This window comes from Culex pipiens, chromosome 3 (genome assembly GCF_016801865.2).
Source record: "Culex pipiens pallens isolate TS chromosome 3, TS_CPP_V2, whole genome shotgun sequence".
Taxonomy (NCBI): domain Eukaryota; kingdom Metazoa; phylum Arthropoda; class Insecta; order Diptera; family Culicidae; genus Culex; species Culex pipiens.
Genome location: NC_068939.1, coordinates 160,932,013 through 160,949,243, shown reverse-complemented (window position 1 = coordinate 160,949,243; position 17,231 = coordinate 160,932,013). Strand labels below are relative to the sequence as shown.

General features: G+C 35.6%; 1 protein-coding gene across 1 annotated transcript; it reads right to left on the bottom strand.

The window, feature by feature from the left end:
- Positions 1-9,796: 9,796 nt before the first annotated feature.
- Positions 9,797-16,600, bottom strand: LOC120413696 (uncharacterized). The gene is made up of 3 exons (XM_039574622.2): positions 16,279-16,600; positions 10,995-11,455; positions 9,797-10,937 (listed from the first exon to the last, which is right to left on the bottom strand). Exons 2-3 carry the CDS (start codon positions 11,439-11,441, stop codon positions 9,978-9,980), a joined length of 1,407 nt encoding a protein of 468 aa, XP_039430556.1. The 5' UTR covers positions 11,442-11,455; positions 16,279-16,600; the 3' UTR covers positions 9,797-9,977.
- Between the last annotated feature and the right edge of the window lie 631 nt (positions 16,601-17,231).

The following is a 17,231-nucleotide window of genomic DNA, read 5'->3' as shown; positions in this document are numbered from 1 at the left end:
AGGGCTCAGTGCCAAAATCGATTGAATAATGGTACCAACTCACACCATCATAACAAATGAGTTCATTCGTTAGTTGAATCAATAAATCTCCAACAAGTGTCATTCATCGACTTCTGACTTCTCCTTGGTCACCAAGCTGTGGTGGCCGAGGCAGCTAAGTTATTGGATTGGTTTGTCAAAGGTCTCTGGTTCGATTCCCGTTGTCGACACTTTTGGTTTTTTGTTTGACGGATGAACTTTTTTTTGCAAATGAACCTCGAGAGAATAGTTCTATCGCCCATCTCGAGCTGTGTTCTCTGCGTCCGTAAATGGTACTACTATTCTCCCGACTCGAGACCATCATTCTCTCGGACTAGCGCTGCCAGTTTTGGGTGTGAGCTAGAGCGTCCAATTTCCCGGGGTTACAAATTTCCCGGGAAACGGGAAATTTTCAGCCAATTTCCCGGGAAATCCCGGGAATTCCCGGGAAATTTTAAATTTATTGAAAATTGTTATGATCTTAGTTTTAATTAATATTATGCAACAAAATTGCATAGGACATCAACATTAATGGTTTAAATAAGTGTGAAGATCAATTAACAGCTTGACTGCATGTAAAAAACCATTCAATTACAAGAAAATGTGTTTTGGTATTTTTTGATGAGAAATTTTAACTTGCCTATGTGGCCATTTTATTGAAATGAGAAAACAAACATGCTGAAATTATGTTTTTGATGACAAATACTGATTTCAGCTCTTGAACAAATGGTGAAGCTTTTACTCTAAACAACCCAATGTTTTCAAATATTTGAAGCAAGCTTTGAATATATTTTTGCATTTTTTGAGAACAAACAATAGAAAGTAATTTTTCAATGATTTTATTTTTGTATTCTTATGCAACATGATTTTAATTATACGATAAATTAACATCATTCCACAAAAAGTCTTCTATTTTTTCACATTTAACCCTCTAACACCTGTAGTTGCACCAGTGCTTTATAATTCTTTTACTCCAAATTGTAATTTCTTTAGTACTAGGTATTCAACCAATTGAATTAATTCTTTTTGCACAAATTCGATTTTCATCTCGTTTTATCATGGTAAACAAAAACGTAAAAAAATCTCAATTTTAATTTGGAGGTAAGGAGTTAATATTGTTTTAATGAAATAACATCAATCTGTTAAAAGCTTACCAAATTGTAATAATGTAATACTCATTAAGCAAGATCTATTCCCAGTTGTTTCCAAAATTAATATTATCAGAAATAATTCTGATATCATAATTTCTAACAATCTGACTAATTATATATAAACCAAACAATACATTTAATTGAACAAAATCATGTTGAGTTTGTTAATTTATTATTTTTTTCAGAGCAATTTAAAAAAAATAGTTCGAAAAAATAACGAAAATGTATACTTCCGCTTGAATTTCGGGAATTCCCGGGAAATTTACAAATTTCCCGGGAAACGGGAAATATTTTTTTCCGGGAAATCCCGGGAATTTTTTTCCCGGGACGGGAAATTGGACGCTCTAGTGTGAGCATGAGGACTTAACAGGTAGCTCGTGCTCGCTCATCAGCAAATCAGGTAGATTTTTAGTATTGTTTATGAATCTGGCAAGGCCAATTGGATTGCCACTTTTGAAGATAATTTCATCGCGAAAAAGGGACATGAACTCATCAAAGTTGCATTGGTAATTTAATTTTGGTTAACCGCGGTGAATTCATCAAATTATTCGTTGGCGTCGAACTGTCAAAAATTGATCGCGGTGGATTGCGGGGGATACTTGTTTACCCCAGTTTTTTGTGTGATCAATGTGGTAATGGTAAATTTATGAAACTTTAATGTTGTAAGCCTAAATATTTTTTTCATAGTTTGATGATTTAAAAAACTAGTTTTGATTAATTTCCCGATAAATGAAAAATGGCTGACACGCAAGTAAAGTGTCTTAATTTGCTAAGAATCCCAGACACTCTTTTTAGCTTATTTCACTTTCAAATTTAGAGTAAACTGTCAAGAAACGGAATTAAATAAGCTGTAAATAGGATGGTAATCGATTTTTTTATATAAAAACATGTTTTTTACTTGTGAGCACGCTCATTTCTCATTTATTTATTTGAATCGATAAATAAGATAATTGATGTGAAAATTATCTAAGACACAGATTTGACATTTATTATGCAAAATTATTTACAAATAATTGATTAAACAAGATGAGGTGCCCAGGAATTAAAACATGACTAAACGTATTACCAAGAAAACATATTTGTAAAAGATACTTAAAAGATACTTTTCAGCTTTATTAAATCTTTCACTTTCACGTATCACTCTATTATCAACTTTTTTTTATTAATCGAATTATTTCTACACAGTAAAAAAGTGTACATTTGGAAGTTGTAATTTTGTAAGGTTGAATATTACCTCTTGAATGTTATAATTTTACCTCGATTTAGACTGAAAAAGTTGCATTACACCAGAAAAGTGGCAAAATTACACATTTTCAGAAGTAAAATTACGCATTTTTCTAACATAAAAGACATACTTCCCAGATGTAATATTTCTATGTTTTTTTTTACTGTGTATACAGATCTTAATGTAACGTCTTAACCCCTTAACTCTGACTCTAAAACAAGTTTCAAAACAAAAAAATATGAAAAATAACTTCATCCAATATTATTAAGATTAGCATATTCAAGCCTACATTAAAAAAAACAACCTCGAAGCTCTGCTGAAAATAAAAGTTATTATCGTTTACCCGTTACAGGTAAAAAAAAATACCGCTCATTTTGCTCAACGAGCAAAAATGAGCGCGAGCGCGACCAATGAGCATTTTCGCTCATAAAATAAATGAGCAAACACGAGCACGAGCAAACGTGAGCTAGCTCGCGTCGCGCTCCTCTTCACGAATGAGCGAAAAATGCTCGCTCATGAGCGGATGAGCGCTCAAAATCGCAACACTGAAATTGTAGCAAAAAATACCAAATTGACCATCATTGCAAGACAAATTGCCCCCAAATTCCAATAAAATCTCCACTACACCAGCAAATCAATAAATGATTGATAAAAAATGACCATCACAAAACTAGTAGTATCACCCCTCACGAAAAAAACAAGCCACTTTGTTTGGCAAAGTGGTGAGATTAGCCGGCATAAGCTACCACACGTAACCTGCTGCCGGCTGCTCGTACTGAGGAATAAAAAAAAGTCAACCTTCAACTGCCCACACGGTCGATCTCCCCGTTGCGTTTTGTGTCGTTTTACTTTATTTAGTCGCATCCATCACACAAAAAAAAACCCAAGCCCAAAAAAGTCACTTTTGGGAGCGTTCTTTTATTACGTAACGCGAAAAATCGGACTTTTAGACCCCCTCCCCCCCCCCTCGTAACAAAATTTCCATACAAATTTTAAAAATTTTGTATGGAGCGTAACACGGCCTCCGACCCCCCCTCCCCCCCTACTGCGTTACGTAATAAAAGAACGCTCCCTTTCCAGCATTCGCTGCGAGGGGAAAATCCGCCCGGAAAGGGGACTATCATCAAACAATTTCCCATGTTTTACCACCAGCCAACAACAACAACAACAACAACCTCGGGAGGTCACCCCCACCTCCGGTGACCAAACGGGAGAGGGATAAAAAACGACATCAGGTTCCCCCTGCCGAACGGACAAAAACAGGGCCATTTCGGGCTAACCATCCCGAATTGACTGATTGATTGCCAGTAATAAAAAGACGTGTACGGCACCGGAGTGGGATGAAGAACGAGGGACATTGAGGGGACCTAACCGAAACATGTGTCCCCGGGAGTTTCGGGGCTGGGAGGTTTTTTTTCACCCAGGCTCTTTCGAACACTTGTTGCTAATTAAATTCTAAGATTTTGGGGGATTATGGTTTTTTTGTTATCAATGCTTTGGGGGAGCCTTCCGTTTTGTTCGCGATTTCCTTTTTGAGAAAAAAAATAATATTAAATGTTTAGCCCTTTTGAAATGTTAGTCTTAATTTGAAAAAATTAAAATATTGTTATTGAAAAGATCGGAAAATTTCACAAACGTTTAGTATTTTAACATTGTAAATCGGACCATTACTTGCTGAGTTATCGACATTAGAAAATGGTGAGTTGTTTGGGTGAGACTTGGAAAACATCAATTTTCCTGTTTTTAAATCTTTGCACGGCAATATCTCAGAAACTAAGGGTGGTATTAACAAAGTTCAAAAAAGTTTAATATTGAGAATTTTCTCAGCTTTTAAAAATATTTTTGCCAAAAGTGGGCAAACATGGGCATTAATTTAAAAAATATATTAACTGCGATTACTTTTTAACACTGGAACGCCCAACGCATGCCTAACTTACACGGACGCCCAAGCCTTCCAAAAAAGTTGGAATGGTAACTTCAACTCGCTGGTTCTCGGGCATAACTCAACCAATCGGGACGATTCTTGTTTCCAGGAATTTGTAAGAATGTCTAGATGATCCTAAAATTTTGTAGAACTTGATTTGAACAAATCTGTTATTTCTGCGACCGAAAACATCGTTCCAACTTTTTCAAAAAGACTGCCTCCGCGGAATTTTTTGCGATTTTTTTACACGCGAAAAAAAAGTTGGAACGATGTTTTTGATCGCAAAAATTACAGATTTGATCAAATTGAGTTCGGCTATGTTCTAGGATCATCTAGACATCCTAACAAATCACTGGAAAAAAGAATAATCTTGATTGGGTGAGTTATGCCCGAGAACCAGCGAGTTTAAGTTACCGTTCCAACTTTTTTGGAACCTTGGGCGTTGGAATGTTAAAAAGTTACCTAAAATGGCTATAACTAGAAAACGGTGCACTTTATCAAAATTTCACAAATGTACTTTTTGATTGCACATACGATTTTAACATCAAAAATGAAGTTGATTTTTTTTTTTGCGACCAATACTTCGTTTTTTTAATAAGTATTGATTCAAAAAATCAAATCTTTGTACCAGGGGCATTTGATGTCCCCTAAAACATATAAAAAAATAAAAAAATTAAAATGTGTTTTTTTGCAAATCAAGTTTTAGTGACAAAAAGTTTAATTAAAATTCACCATTTTCTTTTACTGTGTATCATTTTTTCAGTGTAGTCCTTATCCATACCTACAACTTTGTCGAAGACAACAAATCGATAAAAAAATTACTTCAAAAGTTACAGATTTTTGAATTTTCACATATCATTTTTGTATGGACAGCTGCCAAATTTGTATAGAAATTTATATGGACAAACTAATGGTGCAAAATGGCTTCTTTGGGCATACCGAAGGCACCAAAAAAGCTTCAGCCGGATTGAAACAAAAATTAAAATGAAAACATAGATCGATTTCGTAGGGAAATGCTTAAAAGCCATTTGGCATCATACGTTTCTTCAAACATCATACAATTTTGCAGGCTGATCATACAAAAAATATCGTTTTCAATGCAAAATCGAATTTGTAATTGAAAATAACTTTACCATTTTTCGAAAAATGTTTCAATTTTTGCAATAAGAATATACTGTGTGTGTGTGTGTGTGCAACCAACCAAACGGGACCACGCGGTCGCTTCTTACAAATTGAGTTGTTTCCATGTATTTTTAGATCTTCATTCTATACATACAAATAATTCGCATAGGCATTTGGAAGGTGTTAGCTCTGCCGAGCTTCGGTGACCCATTTCTACGCTGGCTAGCCGAGCGCGAGGTCCCTCAGCTTTTATCGACAAGCCCCGCCCTGAAGAACGTTTGCACCAATCGGGTTCAAACGTTATTTAGAACTTCCGAACCCTTGTCAAATGGACAAGCACCCAGCGCGTATATAGTTTGATAGTATCAGTATTACTAATTCCAGGCATCGCTCACCAAACCGTGATGGCCTAGTGGTTAGCATTTTTGCTTACCAATCCAAAGGATGGGGGATCGAACCCCGACTCGGGCGACTTTGATTTTTCGTTCATGTTCAGTGTTTCAAGATTAATATTTCCTATACTTTCTCGTTGGGAGCAGATGGGAATCGAACCCAGGACCATTCGCTTAGAAAGTGAACACCGTAACCAGTCAGCCACGGCCGCTCCTATTTTTGCAATAAGAAAATACTTAATGAAAAAAAACTCTGCAATAAATGTTTTCAAAAGCTTAACAAAATGGCTACAACTTTTTTTTACTTTTCTGAACGCAGTTGGTTTCCTAAAGTTTGAATTTTGTGAAAAATCAGTTTTTCTCAGTACCATACAGTTAGTTATAATTTTTCAACTCGTAGAACTTGAAAACTATTTATTCGATTTTCAACGATAAATTTTTTAATTAAAAGCTTAAAAGCTTTTGTGATTTTTTTTTTAATTTGAAATAATTTCAAAATCTAGCCAGGTATATGAAAATGTCAAAAATAAATAAATTATTTTTAAAGATCGAAATTATTTTTCTAGAAAAGAGCTAAATGACGTGCTTAAAAAAATAATAATCTGGAAACTATGGGAAATATACCCTTTTTTGGCCTATTAACCCTCCACTGCGCATTTTTTTTAAAGATTTTTATTTTTTCCGTATTCAGGAGGTTACTTTGAGCAACTTTTGTCCTACGGAAGAGTTGAATCCTCTTGTTTTATGTCATTCTTGTTTCATTTTTAGTATTTTAATTTGAATTTTTCTTGTTTAGTTTATCTTTGTTTTTGGTAGTATTTGGCCTATTCTACCACCTCCTATCATTACATTTTGCCTATCTAATTTGTTCATGTTTTTACAGGCACTTTTTCAATTTTTTGTTTGTTTTTCACATTTTCTGCTATGAAATGGTACCGTTATCATTTAAGTTGTAAAATAATGCGAGAGGCATAGTATGGGACACTAGAAAAATTACTGCATACATCCTTCTTTTTACTTAAAATATAGGAAATGTTGATAAAAAAACACAGCCAAAGTTGACCCCTAAAATATGACATTTTTAAAAAACATTGGCAAAGTTACATTAAACAATTATTTCGTTTAACCCACAAATTTTCTAAAACTTTAAGAGATCTCCTTTGCAATGCCTTTTAAAGATCAAAAATTGGTTGAAAAATGGATTTTTGGCGATTTTTTGAATCGAATTGAATTTAGAAAATACGAAGCGATTACTGGCTTAATTTAATGAGTTTTGATTTCATTCAAAAGAATAACTCCTTATGAAGATTTCAGTGTAAAAACACCTGCACTTAAGATAATTTATCTGGTTTTTAAAAGCATATTTCTATAACTGAATACACTTTCTATTATCGGCATACTCAATCTATTCTAAGCACTCCTAAGTTCCTATTTTCATCGAGAACGTAGCCCGCACCACCACAAAGAAAAGTCCGCTGGAAGCAGAAACAGAATTTGCAAAGGGCATATGCAAACCAAATCGTTGCATTGGCAAACATAAATTCAAAATCAATTTATAAGACCGTTGCAAATATTTTCCAAGGTCGGCTCTAAAAATCAAGAAACAAAAAAATATATATTCGAAAAACTTCAACACATTAATTTAAATATTTCTTGTCATTTCTATTTTCATTTTTTCCCTCCCCCTCGGCATTGATCCTAAACTTTTAGAATTATTTGCAAAGGCCGAATAAAAAAAAAGTTTTTGTGATGTCCCTTTTTTTTTTTTGGAAAGGCCTCATCGTTGCCTTATCAATTACTAAAGATACAAAATTGATCAAAATATTCCTTAACAAGACACAGACTTTTAAGTTTTTACACAGCGTTTTGCATGTTCATTTGAGAAGGGAAGGCCCGTTTAATTCTAGCTTAAGAAAAACCATACTTATTAAAATTTAAATATTTCTGCGAATTAAGGTCATTTTTTTTAATTCATGTTGATTCTTTATATTAGATTGCGTTTCTATTTCCATAAACTTTAGAAAAAATATAAATATATCTTAATATAAAATGAAATGAAGGTTTTAATCAGTTTGTGTCAAATTCAAAAGTACTGCATACTTATATATTTTTTTACCAAATTCGATAAAATTGTAGGTACCGAATTTTCAACTGCTGGAAAACTACCAATTTCGGTAAAATTTTATTAATTTTGACAGATTGTTTTAACCATCTCAACTTTATCAATTTTTCAACTGATAAGTTCAGTTTAAAAAAATTGCGTACAAGCATACCCAGTAGCGTACCCGGGCTCTTGTCGCATTAACTTGTCGCTCGTGCATTTTTGAGCCAAATTGAGTTAAGAACACCATTTATGCAGCACACAATGCCTTTTGACCTTCACAGATCCCCAAAATTCGGTTTCAATCCTGAGAGAAAAACCGAAAAAAAAATTCGTGCATTTTTGTCATTTTTAATAACAAAGAAGTTACAACCTTGTCGTGCTATCTTGACACACCCTGGAAATAGATGTAAATGCGACAAAGCGCATAGGCAATTCAGATCAGAACGCGTTTGACATATGTAAGTACGAGCTTGACTACCGTAAACATTTGTAATTATAACTTAGGATTCCGGCAACCAAACTTCAGGAAAATGCACAGAATGGTTAGCCAAACAAAACTCATTTGTTATTGTTTACATTGCGTGCTCTATTTTTTGGTTATTCAAAAGTCAAACATGAAAACGAGTTTTTCTCGGAACGTCAAAAAGCGACAAAAAATCCATTTTAAACTCTTTGTGGTCGTTCAAAGAGTCATTGTAGGGGAAATATATCCATTTTAATCACACTAAGCCGTTCGACCAATTCTCATCACTTTTGCCGTTTTCCGCTACTAAATCAAAATTTTCAGATGTATCAACAATGATGAGTTGCTTGCTCACTTTTATTTGAGCTATTTATTACTTTGGAACAGTCAAGAACACTTTGTTTAACACTGGAACGCCCAACGCATGTCCAACTTACACGGACGCCCAAGCCTCCCAAAAAAGTTGGAACGGTAACTTCAACACGCCCGTTCTCGAGCTTAACTCAACCAATCGGGACGATTCTTGTTCCCAGTGATTTGTAAGAATGTCTAGATGATCCTTAAATTTTGTAGAACTTGATTTGAACAAATCTGTAATTTCTGCGACCGAAAACATCGTTCCAACTTTTTTTAAACGACTGCCTCCGCGGAATTTTCAGCGAATTTTTTTTTTACACGCGAAAAAAAAGTTGGAACGATGTTTTTGATCGCATAAATTACAGATTTGATCAAATTAAGTTCTGCAAAGGTCTAGAATCATCTAGACATCCTAACAAATCACTGGAAAGAAGAATCATCTTGATTGGTTGAGTTATGCCCGAGAATCATTGAGTTGAAGTTACCGTTCCAACTTTTTTGGAGCCTTGGGCGTTGGAATGTTAAGCTGTAATTGGGTCCTAAAATGAAGCTTAGATTGCTGATATTATTGTTTACAGCGATAAAGCTTATTTTTCTGAGTACAATGACCCTTTGTACGACCACAAAGAGTTTAAAATGGATTTTAAATCAATTTTGAAAAATTAACCTCGCGGTCCTTCTTGACAGAAAAGCTCCTACTTGACAGCTCGTTCCAAGGGGACCATAGTTGATCCATCGAAAAAATGTTGTCCTGTCAAAAAAAAATTTTGCATTAAAATGAAAAAAAGTGATCAGAAATGGTTTTTAATCGTGTTTTTATACCGTTGTACATTAAAATTGACATAGGGCTTTAGTACCCAATTCATGATCAAAGTGCTGATAGGCCGATAATAGAAATAGGCTGAGAAAGGGTATAGTTCCCCTACTCGTAAATAGAAGCTTTACCGCTGTAAACAATAATATCAACAATATAAGCTTCATTTTAGGACTCCATTCATCGCCCGCTTCTTTTTTCAGCAGCTTTTCAGATTGTAAAATGGTTTAATTGTTGGTAGAAAACGTGATCTTTATTTAAAAATACTCATATTAAATATTTAAGTTTCGTACAAAAGTCACAACCGATCTACAGCTCTACCACATAAACTCTACATCTACAAATGGTCCTACTTCTACTACAAAAGTACACACTCTCTCTCTACTCTAGAACATCCCAGCTCCCCTTCAAAGATGCCTTCCATAGTAGGACCGATCCTGCTCGTAGTGACCACCCTGGTCCTGGTACCCTCCGTTGGGTCGTCCTCCCATCTTGACCGAGTATTGTCGCCGACCCGCTGCACCATTCCCATTGCTACCACCTCCGGCTCCTCCGTTGTTGTTGTTCTGCCCCGGGTTGTCCTGCTGAACGCCGAGATCCCGCACGATCTTGATCGGCGTTGAACTCACGTACTTGTCGTCTTTATTTCCACCCGCGGAAAGCGGATTTACGGTAGACGATTTGTACGCCCCTCCCAGCGGTCCCTTCGTAGGGAAGTTTGGATCGTACCGGTTGGCGAACTTGTTCTGGTACGGTCGATAGCGCAGGTCTACGTTCGGGGGCGTTCGGACTATTTCCGGAAGGGTCGCGTAGTAGATGATCCGGCGGTTGCGGGACGGGATGTAGACCGGGGGTGGAACGTTCGGGACGTCCATGACGTCGTTGGAGAGCAGGTAGTTGCGATCGCCGCGGTAGTACGAGGGCACGTCGAACCGCTTGTCCGGATAGTAGTAGTAACTGGGGAAGGTGTAGCGTGGGAAGTAATTGTCGTAGTCGGCTTGGTCGTACCGACGTTGGTAATAGGCGTCGAAACGGTGCGGGGACGGAGGATGCATCCGATCCATCATGTCCCGATGGTACTCGTCGTACTTGTTGTAGATCTTGGGGAACATTGGCGATTGGGACTGGGCGGAGAAGGAATCGTACACGCGAGGTGCCGCAGGGTATTCGTAGAACAACCTGGCCAGCGGCTTACGGTACAACTCCGGAACGACCTTGTCCTTGTCCTCGCGCGTTTCCGGTTCATTTGGTCTACGCTGGGTGATGAAGTTGACGCGCGGAGCACGTGCCTTGATACCTTCGCTCATCATTGAAGCTTCCGCTTCAGAATCCATCTCCTCTTGCTGGCTCGGAGTCGGCTTCTGCACCTAAAACAGAATCCTAATTACTAAAATACCCCCAAAAACACCAACTCAAACCCATACCTGATACGGCGTCTTGACCCAGGCCTCCACCGTCCGTTGGTTCATCCGTTGCTGTTCCGGCTTGGGCAACTCCTCGGTCGGCTTCGGCGGTTCCGTTACCGTTCCTTTCTCCTCCTCCCCACCGTCGCCGCTACTCCTTCTGCTTCGCTTCCTGGAAACTTCCACATCCGGCATCCGCTGGCGGAAGTGACTCCTCAAGCCCGGTGATTCCAACACCTGGTACGGTGGGGCGTCCCGTTTGTCGCGGATCGCCCGGTAGTAAAACGGTTCCAGCAGACTGCGCTGCTCGTAGAAATCGTCTTCGGGGTTGATTTCCGTGCCGGCGGACTCCAGGTCGTACCCCTCGAGTATCTCCATGTCCTCGGGGATGTGCATGGAGGAGGTGAGGGTTAGGGCGAGTGCTGCCAACAGGCAGATCGTTGGCGCCAACCGGAGATGGGGCGTCATTGTTGAGGGTTTATCTGGAAAATAAGGTATTTTGTTGTATAAAGATTACTTTGTCTTAAGAAAATTTATCAAAAATTATGAGATCAATTCGCTAAGATTTCAGTCATTCGATTTTATTTTTGTATTTTTTAATCCGGCTGAAACTTTTTTGGTGCCTTCGGTTACCCAAATAAGCCATTTTGCATCATTAGTTTTTCCATATAATTTTCCATACAAATTTGGCAGCTCGTCAGCTGTGTGCTATCTTGTGACAGCAATCAGTTCGTATACTATCGCTTAACAAACGCTCCAAGTTTCAACTGATTTGGTTACACCAGTTAAAAGATACAGTAAATTATGTAAACAAAAATCTGAAAAGCACGTGTCACAAGTGTGTTTCGAAAGTAAAATTGTACTACGTGTCACAAGTGTGCACAGAATTTCCATACAAACTAAAATGGACTTAAATCAATAGTTTAACCGACTTAATCAGTATATTTTCGAAAACAAAAGATTGCATTGCCTTCAGAAAATGTGTATCAACATAAATTTGTGAAAAACAAGAAAAAAAAAACACATTTTCCAACAACATGTATGACGTGTCACAAGTGTGCACGATCATTTTGATGATAAATTGGTCTATGTCACAAGTGTGTTTTGCGATATCCGGGAAACGGAAGCGAGTTTCCAAAATCGGGTTAAAGCATCTTGTAGTGTTTGTTAAGTATAGCAAAACGTCATCATTAACTCATTTTCGACCAAAATGGTCTATGTCACAAGATAGCACACAGCTGACGAGCTGTCCATACAAAAATTATGTACACTCAACCCCCGGTGGTTGGTCACTTTTTCGTTTGACACTTTTTTAGTTTGTACCCCGTTGGTTGGTCAAAGTCAAACTAAAAAGTTATGAACTGTCACTTTTTACACGGCACTCAAAACAAAACAAAACAAGACAAACTTTTAGTAGTGTGTGTGAACTCCGTGTTCGTTTGACAACAGTTGGTGTCAAACCATCGGGGTTTGAGTGTATAAAAATTCAAAAATCTGTATCTTTTGATGACATTTTTCAACGATTGGGTGTCTTAGACAAAGTTGTCCTTATCCATGACTACACTGAAAAAAATAATACATGGTAAAAAAAATTTAACTTTTTGTCACTTAAACTTGATTTGCAAAACCAAAACAATTTTGATTTTTTTTTATTTATTGATATGTTTTATGGGATATTAAATGCTAACTTTATAGAAATTTCCAGGTTGTGCAAAAAATCTTTGACCGAGTTATGAATTTCTGAATCAATAGTGATTTTTCAATTTTCAACTTTATTTTTCGATGTAATATCAAATTTGCAATCAAAAAGTACTTCAGAGATTTTTTATAAAGTGCACCGTCTTCAAATTAAAGCCATTTTTAGGTAACTTTTATGAAAATAAAGTAGTTGTTCAGTAACTGGGCGTTGATTGACAATTATTCCTGATGTCGGAATTTAATCCATTTTTTTATAAATTGAACTTTTTCACTTCAATTGAGAACCCCTAGGTCTATTCCACGACCGTTTCCAATAACCATGAGAAGATGCCAGAAAATCCAGTTACCAGCTAAATCCAATTTTATCTAAATCCACAATATCAAAAATAAAAAAAAATGACTTTTGCACATCAAGTTTTAGTGACATAAAGTTAAATTAAAAAACACAATTTTTTACAGTGCATATTTTTTTTTAAATTGTAGTCCTTATCCTACAACTTTGCCGAAGACACCAAATCGATCCAAAAAATCCATCAAAAGATACAGATTTTTTAATTTTTATACATCATTTTTGTATAGACAGCGGCCAAATTTGTATGGATAATGGAAAACTAATGATACCAAATGGCTTCTTTGGGCATACCGAAAGCATCATAAAAGCTTCAGCCGGATTAAAAAACACAGAAAGTAAAATAAAAATACCGATTTCGTAGAGAGCTCATGAGTAGAAGTACTTTTTAACTTTTGTTTACAAAACAGTGTTGCCCAAATTTGATGGAAAAAATCCCTTTGCAAAAAACTAGAAAAAAATAAAGTCACACTGAAAAAATATAACAAAAGTTGAAAAATATTCTAAATCTATTGTCAAATGATTTTTTTTTTCAAACTGAGTTCAGTTAATAATGATTTTGTATGATATAAGGTCGATGCAAATGTTTTTAATTTTTACAAGGTCGATGCAATTTTATTTTTTTTAGAGGTCGAGGGAGGGGGAAAATTAAAAAAAATCAGCCAGAAATTCTACATTTTAATAACAATAAGTTGTTGGAAAATGCATTATACACTAGTACAATTAGTTTGCAATAATTAGCTTTCAAAAAATCGAAAATCGAGATCGAAATTCGGCGAAAAAAATGCTGCGCGATTTTTTTTTTTGCAATGCTGTACCTTGAAAGTTCACTAAAATTTTAATCATAAATATTTGTAAAAAAAACTTAATTTGAGTTAAAAAGTTAAATTAAAATTATTTTTTAATGATTATAAACGCAGGGAAATGCATTTTTACTTGTTTTCATCAGATTGCACTAAAATTAAACATTTTAAAATAGTTTTTTGTTTGCCTGTTAATTTTTTTTAACGAATTTGAAGGGGGTGACAAAAAAGCCTTAATTAGGCAACATCCCAATTTAAATTCAGCAACGAGTTTTTATTCCATAAATAATACTGTTAATTTTTCATGCTCACTCGGTAAAAGAGTTGTTTTCCCTAGAAAAAGAAACATTTTTTGAAAATTTTAGCCCAAAAAACCTAATTGTAATTTTTTGTTTTTCAAAACACGATTTTGGTTGATTTTTATTGTTGTATTATTTGTAAAATGTTTGTCAATTGTAGAACGAATAACTCTCAAATTTTGTTATTTTTGTTTTATCAGTAGAAGTGAAAATCAAACAAATTCGTTGTCTTACAATTATAAATCAATTCCAATAGTTTTCTAACATTGCACGGTGGTCCAGAACGTAAAATTAAGTGGAAAATTGTGTCTTCAGAAGAATTGTTGCAAATGAAAAAATGAAATTTTTGGTTTAGTTCAAAATTAGGGTGATTCACGATTAAGGTGATTTTAAAAATCTAGCTTTTCAGGAGTATTTTTGGGATTTTTCTTCTTCTAAAAAGATTTTGAGCTCACCAATTCAAGCAACTTTGTTCAAGACACCAAAATTTTATCTCGCAATCTATGCCTTCTACAACCAGATTCAGAGAAAGCATCTGAGCTAAGCTCAAAAATCAGTTTTTTGAACATAGCAATTCAGGGTTAATTTTTAGAGAGAAGTGTTATTTGGAGCAAACAACATTTTTATATTCTGGCAAGTCAATTTGGGCTTTAGGGTCAAAAGCTACAACCATTTTAAGGTAAAAAAGATGCAAATATTTCAAAAAGGCACAGGCCAAATCTAAAGCGCCAGGTTGCATTCAAAAGAAGAGATCTAGCACTATAAACACTGAAAAATCATAGCGGTATTTTTTTAAAACTCCAGATATCTTCATTTCAAATGTCTAATTTTCAAGGGAAAAGTGTATGGGACCACCCTAACCAAATTCGAAAATTTTCCAACTATATGTTTTTCCATGTAATTGTATATGTCTCGGGTGAGTTTTCAAAAAGCCGTAAGAGCCACTGTGACCTCTGACACTAATTTTCGTTTTTCTCGAAAATGAAACAAAATTTCATTTATTTCAAGTATGGGGCTCTTGAAGGACGTGTAGATAAACAATCTCGAGCATTTTTGATATTGGTTTTTCGTAAGTAGGTCGAATACCGATGCAAAAAGGACTTTGTTTACCAATGGCTCTTACGGCTTTTTGAAAACTAATCCGAGATGTTTTTCCATTCCAATTTTGCCCGCTGAATCTGAATCCACCCTCAGAATTGAGCCAAAGTGTCAAAACATAATTCTTTTTTATTGCAACGATTTTTTGAAATAATCCATGTTTTTACGATCTACAGTGCTGACATTTGGTGTACCAAATTAAAATCAGGTCATGCACCTCTTGCATATCTGACAATACAAACCACTGATTAGTTTTTCTTCTTCTTGATAAAAGCCATTGAAACCAGCAATCAAAATAAAGGTAGGGTCAAACCCACAAAAAAAAACCTGCACAAATCTACTTGACAAAAACCAACATCAATCATGACTTGTCAGGAAGTTAGAGCTGAACGATTGACATGATGCAGTTTGAATAGAAACTAACAGCTCGCCTCAATTCAAATCCGTAGTCAATGAGCACAGTCTGAATTAGATCGAGATGAATTGGTACCGGAACACGCGCAGACTTAATTTGTCTCCCCTCAACCTGGCCATACTTTGCTCACCCACCCAACAAGGTCACTCACTCATTAACCGATGAGCTTTGTTTTAGGATGACACAACGCTATTCCGGATTAGTTACATCACAATTGTCTATTTTTTGTATATTAGTTTTAATGTATTTTTGAAAAAAAAAACATTGAATCAAACTGTTCTTGTTTATACGAATTAAACTTGTACAAAATTATATGAATTTAACAAATGGAAATTAATATTGCTCATTTCTTATAATATAATAATAGTTTATGCAATAAATTGCAAAAAGAATTTTTTTTCGACAGGTGCTGAAAAAAAACAAGTTTCGAAGGAGTTCCATACAACATTTTTTTCAATTCCGAAAAGCACCTTTTGAGTGGAATTATAAGTCAAAAGTTCACGTCTTTCAACTTTGTAGCATTTATTTTGAAAAGTGTTACTATTCGATTGTGTAATTTTTGGTACAGAATAGTAGGCCTTTTTGTCGTACAAGAATGACTTATTATTCACCATTATGTTAAAAGCCAAATCTTTATGTTTACCTTTTCTTGTATTCCAGCTATTTCAACTAATCCTGCTCCAATATGAAGAATTTCACTCAATATAGTTTATATTATTTTACTTTTGCAACTAATCTTCATGTTTGATAAATAACTTTTCCGTTATATGACTCTCATTATCCAATTCAACCACTTTTCCAAAATGCTGCTCAATTTGTCCTCACTCTACAGTTTGCCAATTTTCCGCGCGCAAAGCTTCAAATTTCGCAACTGTCACCCCCAAAATTCCACTCTAAAAGTTCCACTTTCCCTCCGAAAACTAAGGCTGACACGCACAAAAAAAAAGCCCAAACCGATCCGACCCGTACCGAACTTCGACCACGACTGAAAATGACTGCTCCAAGCCCAAATTCATCAGTCGCATTCTCAGCCAAAGGTTTTATTTTTTGTCGCACCTGGAAAAAAAACACACGCGCCACGGCTGAGCTGGTTTCAGCAGAGCTTTTCTTCTCCCAGAACAATAGAATTTTCCGCCATCCAAGTCACCTGTGGAACCAAACAGCATGCATGCAGATCATCCCAGAACGTGGTACACGATACGAAATAGAGTGGCTTGCTGTGATGGTTCTGAATATCACCCTGTTAAGCCCACTTTTATCAATTTAATTTACTTTCCGCATTAAATATTATTTCATAAGAAGCCATTTCGCATCATTAGTTTTCCCATAAAAGTCTCCTTACAGTAATATGTGGGAAAGTCATACAAAATGGACTTGTTAATATTCGACGATATATATTGAGAAGATTTCTCTGATCGATTTGGTGTCTTCGGCCAACTTATATGTTATAATCAGGACTTTGCATTAAAAAGTAAACGGAAAGTTATCTACCGGTTTATTTATCACTTAAAATTAATTACCAAAATAAGTATACTTATAATTTTTTAAATACAAAATGACAAAATCTGGTACAGGAAATACAATTTTTGTTGAAAA

What these genes read in the sequence shown, in the direction of transcription:
- LOC120413696 (XM_039574622.2), bottom strand. Translation starts at nt 11,441, where the DNA reads ATGACGCCCCATCTCCGGTTGGCGCCAACGATCTGCCTGTTGGCAGCA. An exon ending in GGGTCAAGACGCCGTATCAG is followed by an intron (nt 10,938 to 10,994) that starts GTATGGGTTTGA and finishes ATTCTGTTTTAG; the next exon opens with GTGCAGAAGCCGACTCCGAG.